Source organism: Lytechinus pictus, chromosome 5 (assembly GCF_037042905.1).
Source record: "Lytechinus pictus isolate F3 Inbred chromosome 5, Lp3.0, whole genome shotgun sequence".
Lineage (NCBI taxonomy): Eukaryota > Metazoa > Echinodermata > Echinoidea > Temnopleuroida > Toxopneustidae > Lytechinus > Lytechinus pictus.
In genome coordinates, this window is record NC_087249.1 from 27,600,817 (window position 1) to 27,612,863 (window position 12,047).

A 12,047-nucleotide genomic window follows, 5' to 3' on the forward strand; every position below is an offset into this window, starting at 1 on the left:
TCCACAACTGCTTACATTATGAAGATGCTGGGGTTTATTGCTTGAACGGTAATTATCTTTAAAAACAACTTTGTACCTTTTTATAAAGAGGAACTTTACATAATACGATTCAGTACGCTAGGTCTTTTTGATAGTGGGAAAGACGACCAAAATGTGATGACCTAGAGGTGGCGTCAATCATTTTGCTCAAATGTTGCTTTTCTCTTATATACATCGTTCCGGCGCCCAAAGACGGAAAGTAGGCCTAATGTTAAATCAGCATTGTTGAAGTTTGCTATCCTCTGATTTGATACAGAATAATTTGCACTAATTTTTGGCTTGTCATAAATACGGATAATTTGCTTTAATTGCGTTTATTTAGGTGCAACATTCTTTATCGAAATTAGTACATACATCTTCCTACAGTACATATTACAGCTAATCTTGATAATGATAATGTATCTCCATTAATTAAAAGAGATTACTTCATTCATCAGCCGGGCAGCAACATGTACACGTACATTGTTATAGTGACCGTTATGAACAGTGATGAAATAAGTAGGTAGAACATAACGTAAGGGGGAATTTCCATTCATTCATTCATTCATTCATTTCGGTTTATTGTACAAAATACTTCCTTGTTAAAAACAGTCGGGAGACTGATACAATCAAAGATTACAATGTAAACATAAATTTCATAGTTACATAAGTGAAATGAAATAGTCAAATAATATAAAGTAACAATTAATTAATTGATGTTGGTATATTGCACTTACAAGGAAATTATAGATGAGAGCACGTTACAAAATATATTACAAAGATAATTCCAAAGATATTTATAAATAAAAGCTATAATATGGTAATGATAACTGAAATACATGCACTAAGTTCAATAAACAAATCTATAAGTTGTGAAGAAGGTTGAGATTGGGATATAAAATTAAATCGCAAAGTGGAAGGTTCACATTGAGAAATAAATATGGAATTATGTTTTTAAAATATAATTTTAAGGCTAATGTAGGACATCTGACATACGGAAAATAAGGCATAGAGCACTGTATATTGTATTATTATAGATTATATCATTATTATCACTGTATATAAAAATATCGTCACTACATGTATTATCATGCTATATTATTATAATCATTACCATTTAACAGTTATCATTTACATAGAGATCAATATCATTATCATAATCATCAAACACATAAGTCATGAATAGCTAGATAAACTACATAATGTAGTATTATATTGCATGTATATCCAATTGGCCGAGATAGATGTTATTCAAATTGATGAAAAATGAAACAAAAAGAAACATCTATATTCAATTAAATTCTCAGGAATTAAAGAATGTTATCTTCGTATTTAATTGTGATATTGTTTTACGGTGTTTAATAGCCATAAGATTTCTTTTTTTTATGTAAACTTGTTTATGAATACGGAATTTATTTTTATTTTTTCATTAATAGTTAGAAACATCAAGTGATAACTTATCTAGCAATCAAGCATATGAAAGAAATACAAAAATTGAGGGTAAAAACGTGTATTATTTCACCAAATACAATTATATATTTTTAGAGAAAAACAGAGATAGATATTCTTGGCAAACACAACATACTGATTATTAGCATAAAACTACATGTTGGAATTTAGCATTCTAGTTAAGGAGGGAATCGCAGAGTTCTTGTATCGTTGGGTTTTGCAACGTGGCAAGTGGAGTAGATGAGCATTTCTTAATCCTGAACTACGATTAGAGATGCTTTGACGAGTGACCGGTAGCATGACACGATGGCGATCAGATTTCAGGAGACCGCGTCCAAATCGCAGAAGAAGATCATTCCTGCGCTCACACAACATAGGCAACTTAAAAAGAGCAAGCCGTTGTGCATATGAGAGGGGAGACGGGTACACAATGAAACAAAGCGCACGTTTTTGGATCCGTTCAATTGCATCACTCTGCTTCTTCGTAATTCCTGAGCCCCAAACAGGGACACCAAACTCTACAAGAGGACGGATGTAAGCTTTGTAGATGGTCACAAGATCATGCTTGTCGATTCCGAATTTCTTTAGAACACACAGAATGTAAAGTCTCCGCGCAGCCCGTGATGTCATCTGTTGGACCTGATCGTCCCATTTCAGATCTGAACGAATCGCTACACCGAGTAGTGTCAGAGAATCAACGTGTTTAAGGTGAACATCTGCGATGGTGATATCCAACATGGGAGGAGGATTCTTCAAGAAAGACACCTGCATAACTTGACATTTTTCAGGCTTTGGCGTGACGTCATTTAAAGGCGCACCATTCCCCGAGTTCATCAACGTGATCCTGGATGTTACTTTGCTGATTTGTAGATAATACCTCTACCAAACTCAGGTCGTCGACATACTTCCATCTATATGTTGTAGATAGAGCAGCATCGTTAACAAGAGCATGGAAAAGAATCGGTCCCAACTTAGTACCCTGAGGCACTCCGCATGACAGGCTCATCGGATTGGATGTCTGTTCCTGGTGTCGGACCACTTGGTGACGGTCGGACAGAAAACTACAAACAATTGGTATTATTGAAGGATCAACTCCAAGTTGGATCAACTTCTCAATGACCTTCGAATGATTCACAAGGTCAAATGCTTTGGTGAAGTCAATAGTGCAGATGTTTGGTGAAGTCAATAGTGCACATTTCGAAGCTTTAAAAGCTCTTCTCTTGTATAGCAAATTGGAGTATTGTCCGGAGGGTGACTATTGTCCATGGCCATGGCATTCGCGGACACAACAATGCCGGCCAGAACGATCAATGTCAAGGGTCCGAACTGTCCAAACGCCGGGTTACAAACGTAGTTAGCGTATTGACGTATGTATATCATGTTACTGTACATTCGGGATATACTCACGACACAGCAAGAATGTAATGTCAAAAAATGATGGAGATGAAACCACAAAACACTCACAAAATATGATAGTTAGTATCCATAAAGTCCAATGAACATCAACATATGATCCAAAACTGAAAGTCCAATCAAAATGTTGAAAAATCCAGGTAAAAATATAACGCTGGTAAGAGAGATATAAAACCGGTGCTAGCTGCTTAACAGCGCCCTCACAATTTATAAGTATTATTATTATCATTATAAGTACTATTGGTATTATAAGATCTCTGTTAATTAATCAATTAATTTATATTCATTTATTCATTTATTTATTTGTTATTATTCGTTATCGTATAGTGTTAAAATAATTTATCAAATAAACACCCAAGACGACAAGCGCCTTCAAATAGGCTAAAGGCCAAATTTAAGGGGTTCCTTACTGGCTCTGAGACAGAAACAGGCTACAAATCTTATATCTTTCTTTTCTCCTTTGAAGCTGGATTACACACAAAAAACGAGAACTATTTTCCATGAGTAAAATTGTTTTTTACATAAAGAATTAAGTGCAAAAATTCGTAACGTATGTGTTTTTACTCGAGAATCTGGGTTTCTGTTACACCTGATCTTTTTTTTCAAGGACATTACTTATTAACTACTTTTCTTGAGTATCCCTGTCAGTGAAAGTATGTAAAACAATCCGTACAAATGAGTTTTTCTTCAAGTTTGTAAGGTATGATAGCAGAACGGGTGAAAAAAATCACAGCCAGGTAAAGCGATAATCTGACGATTAACTGCGCTGAGAAAATGAGTAGTATATGACTCTTGTATGTGAGTTTTGGGGTGTTGAGATCATGCATCCAAGTAATTTTACTCGGATCTCGCGTTAATTGCTTGCGCGCACACGTGATACCGGCCAAATGTGCAGAGCATGAAGACTTTTCTGGTAAGTTCTACATGTCTTTTTATTTATTTTCCCCCTTTTCTTCTATAATTACTTTTCTTGACAATAATAGCTTAGACCTACATGTATGGGGCAAACATAAATGCTATTTATGGTGACAACAGGGTGCATTGATCTACATTCTCATCCATCCGAGGCTCACGCCTCTCGGTTTGGGTAACCACACACCAGCCTGTTGTTGCGCCGCTACCCCGGGGCCAGAAGGGAGTGAAGGCCAGTGTGCCGCTACGATTGCTGGAGTCATTTATGAGGAGGGCAAATAAGTGACATCGTTCATGATTACCATGGACGATGTCACTTATTTGCCCTCCTCATAAATGACTCCAGCAATCGTAGCGGCACACTGGCCTTCACTCCCTTCTGGCCCCGGGGTAGCGGCGCAACAACAGGCTGGTGTGTGGTTACCCAAACCGAGAGGCGTGAGCCTCGGATGGATGAGAATGTAGATCAATGCACCCTGTTGTCACCATAAATAGCATTTATGTTTGCCCCATACATGTAGGTCTAAGCTATTATTGTCAAGAAAAGTAATTATAGAAGAAAAGGGGGAAAATAAATAAAAAGACATGTAGAACTTACCAGAAAAGTCTTCATGCTCTGCACATTTGGCCGGTATCACGTGTGCGCGCAAGCAATTAACGCGAGATCCGAGTAAAATTACTTGGATGCATGATCTCAACACCCCAAAACTCACATACAAGAGTCATATACTACTCATTTTCTCAGCGCAGTTAATCGTCAGATTATCGCTAAAACTAATCAAGTGTGTAATATGCTCACATACTCAAAAAGTCAGTAAATATACTTTAAACATACTCATTACACTGGGTTAAGTTACTCATTAGATTGAGTTATTCAAATTTACTCACTTGATGTGTCACTATAGTGTCAAATGAAATATACTCGACAAGATGAGTTTTCAAAGTACCTTCATTGAGTGAAAGTACTCATCAAAGTATGTCGCTATAGTGTCAAAATTATTTTGACATTTGAGTACGATTACTAACACATGCAAGTTTCTGTTTTTTGTGTGTAGAAGGCGATATTCGCCTTGGAGGTGGATGGGCGTCAAACCAAGGTCGGGTTGAGATCTATCACTTTGGTCAGTGGGGTACTGTCTGTGATGACGGTTGGGACGACTATGATGCGATGGTTGTTTGTCGACAGCTTGGATACACGGGCAGTGCCGAAACCAGGAGTCTTGTTTCATATGGAGAAGGATCTGGGCCAATACATCTAGATGGTGTCACATGCTTTGGATTTGAAACCAGATTGGATGATTGCAATCATAATGGTTGGGGTATACATGATTGCTCACATTATGAAGATGCTGCGGTTTATTGCTTTGACGGTAATTATTAAAAAAATCTATACTTACGTATGAAAGAAAAGAGGGACATGATAGGAGCTGTTCAAGCGAACAGTGGTTCAGTTGGTTGAAAAAAATAGATTGTATATTATCCTATTATATTCTCGCCTTGCCTTTGTTTTGTGTATATGCTTTATCAGGGGCCGCGGAACCGGGGGGGCTGGGGGGGCTTCAGCCCCCCCATTTTTTTCCAAAACCGTGTACAAAAACGTAAAAATTACCATATGATTGTGATTTTTAGCATGGTCAGCCCCCCACTTTTGGCTCAGCCCCCCCCCCCCCCCCCCCCACTTTGAAAACCGTTCTGCGGCTCCTGTTTATTGGTGGCGATTTTCGGCAAGGGTAGAATATAATCTCAATCTAGGGATCCGGTATTATTTTCCTTGTATTCGTAATCATCTTATTTTCAAAACATCGTTATCAGTATCAATTTGAACACTTTATCACTACATAATATGCCTATAAAATCTTCAACACAAAACACATTTATTGCTCTGCATTGTATAAACTTAATCTGTTAGATTGTTCTTACTCTTTTTCATGCGATAAGACAGGAAGACATTGACCTGGGAAATGAATAATTTGTAGATTCCAATTCCTCCATGTTCCTGTTGGCTATTATAATCATATATAAGGGAGATTCCAACTAAAGACCCCATCGAAAATCCAGTGCAACAAATGATCCAAGCATGTATGGGATATAGCTGGGTTTTTAAGAAGCAGATTCTCGAAAATTAGTGACTTCCATCATGTTCATGATTTAAAGGCTAAATGAGCACTGCTTTTAAAGTCTCGTATTCTGTCATCTTTATAATTTTGGATTTTTTTCTCTCTTCTTGATGTAAGATCTAAGAGCACAAATCCGCCTGGTTGGTGGGTCCACCCCGAATGATGGACGGGTTGAGATCTACTACAGCGGACAGTGGGGTACAGTTTGTGATGACGGCTGGGATGACAATGATGCACAGATAGTTTGTCGACAACTTGGATATTCAGGCTCTGCTGTGGCCAGGGGTGAAGCTTACTACGGACAAGGATCCGGCCCGATATACCTTGATGAAGTAGTCTGTTCAGGATATGAAAGCAGGTTGACCGATTGCAGTAATAGCGGATGGGGAATCCATAACTGTGGACATTTTGAAGATGCTGGAGTTGAATGCTCTGATGGTAATTGTAAACTTGTACCTTTTGATCAAGATGCAGGAAACATTATAAATTTCTATGTACATTATTCTTAAAAATATTGTACAGGAGGCGGGAGAACAGGGATTCCTATTCTCCCTATTCCTTTAGCTGAAAATGTATTTCATATTGTTACATTCTCAATTCTTCTGCTGTGTATACGTGGCTATGTAGGTGGGTGCGGTTGTGAGATTGTGAGGGTGGATGGGAGGGGGTGTGTGTGTGTGTGTGTGTGCGTGTACTTACCTATGTAACAAAGTGAGTTAAATGAAAATTGTATCGCCGTAAAGGGACCCAGAACGTATACTTTGCTTCAACGTAACCAATTGCACGCCTTAAGGACGTTCCACAGTTAAAGTGAAATCCATGTCATTTTCACCAAACTTTGCACATAGATATTTTAGAACCTTAATATTCGAAATATGCAAAAATTAACATAGGTCCATGTGCTTGATTTTTTGCTATAGAGCTTCAAAGTTCACCCAAATTGATGTTCTTAAGAATTGCGCATTCAAAATAATTTGGCATTTTTAGACCGCCCAAGATTACTACAATGAGTTTAAACCTCCATTACTCAGTCAAAATACATGAAAAAGTCATCAAATTTCGCAAGAGAGTTAATAATTGTATCGTTAGAATGGAGAATCTATTAATAGTGCTATTTGTTTGCAATTTTAAGTTGAACAGCACTGTCAGTTCTTAAAAATGGCGTAAAAGATAACAAAATCCCAATCTAAAAAATGTAAAATTTCAGTAACAAACTACAAACGTACAATAAATGCTGCACTTTATTCAAAATCCATGTCATTTTCACCAAAATTTGCAGAGTTGTAGAGGAAGGTATACCTAAGAGGTACAAACTTTAAAAAATAGGGGTTCATGTGCTTGTTTTTAAACTATCAGCATTTTTATTAGAGCAAATGTGCTTTTTAAAACACCCAAAATGGGCCGAATGCTTAGTATCTATGTGAAGAAAAAATCATAACCACTCTACCATTTATTCAAACTCGGGGTAATATTCGTGATTCTTGGCAGCACTGCAGAGTAAAGTATTTTGAAATTATAGAGAATATTTTTTTGAATGGTCCATGGAATAATTCAATTTTTTAGCTTCATGAAATAACGCATCGGATCTGCAGTTAAAGTGCAGAAGATGAGAAAAATCAGCTCATACCCGCAGCTAATTAATCACCTGTTCATCCATTGTGACGTCAGCGCGCAGAGTGTAAACTATGCGCAGATCATAATGCGCACAAATATAACTGTGGAACGTCCTTAAAAAACACATACGAGCACATATATGTACGTTTCCTACATCGTATGAAATGATCAATAAATTTCATCAGCCACCATTGGTAATGAAATAATAAGATACATGGGAACGAATCAATCAGTATTAATATTGTTACATACTAAACTGAAGATTTCCGTGAGTACCTACCAGTTTTCCGGGCTATTTGTAGTTTGTCTATCATGAAAGGAGACTTATCAATTTCAATACGAGACACAAATATATTATACTTCATTACCATCAATATCATTAAAAAAAAAAATGTTGTCTTTTGAAAAAATATCTAGCCGTAATAAATGTCAAAGCCATAGTTTTTGTATTTTTCTGCTTTTCTCTCTTTACATATAAGATGGAACAGTACAAATTCGGCTTGTGGATGGTGCTTCTTCAAATGAGGGAAGGGTCGAGGTCTTTTACTTCGGCCAGTGGGGGACAATCTGTGATGACCGTTGGGGTAGCACTGATGCGAGGGTAGTTTGTCGACAGCTTGGATACTCGGGTGATGCTTTGGCCAGGAAGGGAGCTTACTACGGACAAGGGTCTGGTCCAATACTCCTCGATGAAGTTAGTTGTTTGGGATCTGAATTGACGCTGAGTGAATGTGTCCATCTCGGTTGGGGTACCAACGATTGCCTACATTCTAAAGATGCAGGAGTGTCTTGCGATTTAGGTAAGTTCAAATTACCAAACTTCACTCTCTGTAACTGAAGTGACAATCCGTTTCATAGACTCGGTGGAAACTATTCAGCGACCTCTCCATACCATTCGAGAGAGGAGTATAAGCAATTGGTCTTGAACGGATGTATACTCTTAAAACATTGACCTTTTACTCTACAATTGATTGTGAGTAAAGTACTTTCAACGCGCCATTCTTATCAGTAGCCTATAATGTGCATTGTAGTTTGGCGAATAAAGACTATTTGTATTTGAATTTTAGTATCTCTGAAGAGGTCAGAGAATAAAGTTTTCGTTGCTTTTATGCTTTGATGGGTTTTGCTAAATTTCGTTATTCCACCAGCAGATTCTCCAACAGAGCCTACGCATTCGACTTACAATCTTGTTTGGATCATCATTGGATCCATAGGTGCATTCTTGATCTGGGTGGCTGTAATTGCAGCGATATGTTACGCTTGCAGTAAATCTACACACATTGTGAGACCAGCAAGGAATGACATCCCCATGGCGTCTACGACTAATAATACCTAGGTCACGGTGTATCCATCTCCTGCGCCCAACTTGTCAACACCTGTTTACACCGTAAGTGCAAACATTCCAGGCAACATGGCTTCTGCATCGATATAGCCACCAACTGGTATATAATCCACCTCCCTATTAGCCAACTAGTGACTTTAAACACCCTTCGTGAATCTCAAACAATATTCTCAAGGACCCATCTTCTGATCCGCAGTAACATTTTTTTAAGTACTTCCCATTGTCAAATTATTCCAACATAACCAATATAAAGTATTGAACACCCCCCGGCCAGCTAACACAGAACGTTATGATAACATTTTTGAAAGATCTTAGAAATGCTTTCCAAAAACATTCTTAAGAACATTTGCATAACATTTTAATAAAAACGTTATTCCCCTTCTGTTAAACATTAGATAAACGTTATTATGATATCAAGCATAATGTTTTGATGGCCTGACAAGAAAAGATTTATAAGACATTTTTGAAAAATATTATTAAAACATCAAAATGTCCAATCTTTATATCAAAATGACATGAAAGAAACATTCTTGAGAAAACAAAATAATATTTTTATAACGTTTTTATAATGTTACATAACTAATGTAAAAATAACATTTTCAAAACGTTCTTAAGATGTTATGGCAATAAAATATAATGTTATAAAAAAAAGCCATGAAGATATGTTCAGGGGCGTAATAGGGGTCGGTGGCCAGGGGGGGGGGGGCAAGGGCCAAAAGTTTCCCGGTCATATCATGGAAAAGGCAATGGCGTCATAAGGCAACAATTTGAGGGGGCGATATGGTGTATCGGGCAAACAATGTATATAAATGCGAGCAAAGCGAGCGAGCAAAAATTTTGACATTTTTATTGCAAAAAGCTAAATTTGTGATAGATTTTGACATAATGTTAAAAAGATAATATCATATTTCACCCTTTTCTCTTTCCTTTTCTCTTTCTCTTTTGTACGCCACGGTGAACAGGATTTTTGTTATGATTGTGCGCATCAGGGCGAAGCTCTATATGCTCGAGGGGGCCCAGTATGGCGCTTGTGGCAAGAAGTAGCTTAATATAAGTCCCGAGCGAGCGAAGCGAGCGAGATAAGAAAATTACCTTTTCATAAGAATCTAACCTGAAGATAGATTTTGACGTGATCTTCAGAAAAATATAACACACTTTTACTTTGCTGTTCTTTCTTTCCTCCTCTTTTTTGGTTTGGTTGTAGAACTTTTGGGGGCCATAGTCCAAACTCATCCATACAACATTGCTTTATGGGTGGGATCCGGGGTGGAGCCCCGGAACCTCTTGATATTAAAGTCAGTTTAAACCTTACAGATGGCCACTAATTTTAATCAAATTGCGTGTATATTTATATAGCTTTCACACAACACATAAATTCAATGCAGTTGTGAACCGTTATCATCCAAATATCTTTACGGGGCACACCATAGCAAATGTGGGAAATTGTAAAAAGTCGCCAGCAAGCGAAGCGAGCCAGAAAGAAATATGGCCTTTTGAAATGGAATTCTAATTATGTGATAGCTTTTATCATAGCAATATCATGTCATAAATTTTTTTCATTCATCTCATGTCGCTGCCTCCTTTATTTTCTTTTATTTCCCGTTGGCTGTGGAACCCCCCCCCCCCCCCCCACCGTTCGCTAGTGCTTCAACGCAAAGCTTGTTACAACACTGGATATGTTTTCGAAATATTTCAACAAAACATTTTTGAAAAATGTTTTTCTGATGTTCTCTAAAAAAAATTCAAAAAAGTATTAGAAACATAATCATTTTGACGTTTTTTCATAAAAATAAATATATCATAGGTGAAATTTTTAAGGTTAAATATAGAAAATTGTTATTAACCCTAATTTGCCAAGTATTGAAAACTCGTCCGTGGATATGTGTAGGATGTATGGTTTTAGAAATGATTAAAAACGTTTTCAAAACATTCACTTAAAACATCAGAAAGATATCATTGCAAGGTTTTATTAATATTATTAAAATACATTCTCACAAATTCTCAAAGTGGGACTGAAATTATGTACTCGGACTTCAAACGAAGAGTGACTTAATTAGATAATTTCTTCTATTTCATTCTAGTATATTTTATAAAGTATATTTGTATTCGCCTCAGGGGCGGATCCAGCCTTCGCCAATAGGGGGAGCCCAGAATTTTTCAGCCATATTTTCCCCGATCGGTAGGGGTAGTCCTAATAGTTACTTCTTAGCTTTATTCTTATAAATCAACATAAATATATAATATTATAATCCTTATTTATATAATGCGAGCGCGAAGCGCGAGGTAAATTTTATCTATTTTTCCTAAAACTTGAACATTTTGGGAAATGTTTGTTATCCTGAAAAAATGTGTATGCAACTAAATAATTACTACGAACGCGAAGCGCAAGCAGGAATGAACTGATGGAAAATATACCTGTTAAAGACTGCTTGCAGTAAGCCATGAAGACGTTACATATTTTAAAAATCAAGTAACTTATGCGAACGCGAAGCGCGAGCTGATTTTTTAAATACATTTTTGCCTAAAGAATAGGAATTCTAAGCATCTAAGCACTTTTGTAACTGAAGCAGAATTAACTAAACAATTGATGCGAGCGCGAAGCGCGAGCTGAAAATTTCGAGATTTAGACCTACTGAACGAGACACTATTCATGTTTTGTAAATCATGAAAAGGATGAGTAATTGGGGATCTTCCTTACATTAATAATGCGAGCAGAATTGTTTTAAACATTGTGAACTGATCGAAAATATGTACCTGTTAAAGGTCAAGTCCACACCAATAAAATGTTGATTTGAATAAAAAGAGATAAATCAAACTAGCATGACACTGAAAGTTTCATCAAAATCGGATGTAAAATAAGAAAGTTATGACATTTCAAAGTTTCGCTTATTTTCACAAAACAGTGATATGCACAACTCGGTGACATGCAAATGAGACGGTGGATGGTGTCCCTCACTCACTATTACTTTTGTTTTCTACTGTTTGAATTATACAATATTTCATTTTTTACAGATTTGACAGTACTGACCAACTTGACTGAACCATATAGTATTAAACAATGCTAATTCCCCATGTTCATGGAGAAAATACCCGTTGTTTCACGTGACAATGAGGAGAAAATTAGAATATTTCATATTTCATATAACAAAATACAAAAGAAATAGTGAGTGGATGACGTCATC

The 12,047-nt window shown here is 36.8% G+C and overlaps 1 protein-coding gene across 1 annotated transcript; it reads left to right on the forward strand.

The window, feature by feature from the left end:
- The first annotated feature begins 4,879 nt into the window (after window positions 1-4,879).
- LOC129261608 (scavenger receptor cysteine-rich domain-containing group B protein-like) lies at window positions 4,880-9,136 on the forward strand. The gene is made up of 4 exons (XM_064100140.1): window positions 4,880-5,162; window positions 6,027-6,347; window positions 8,003-8,323; window positions 8,675-9,136. Exons 1-4 carry the CDS (start codon window positions 4,961-4,963, stop codon window positions 8,857-8,859), a joined length of 1,029 nt encoding a protein of 342 aa, XP_063956210.1. The 5' UTR covers window positions 4,880-4,960; the 3' UTR covers window positions 8,860-9,136.
- Window positions 9,137-12,047: the final 2,911 nt, after the last annotated feature.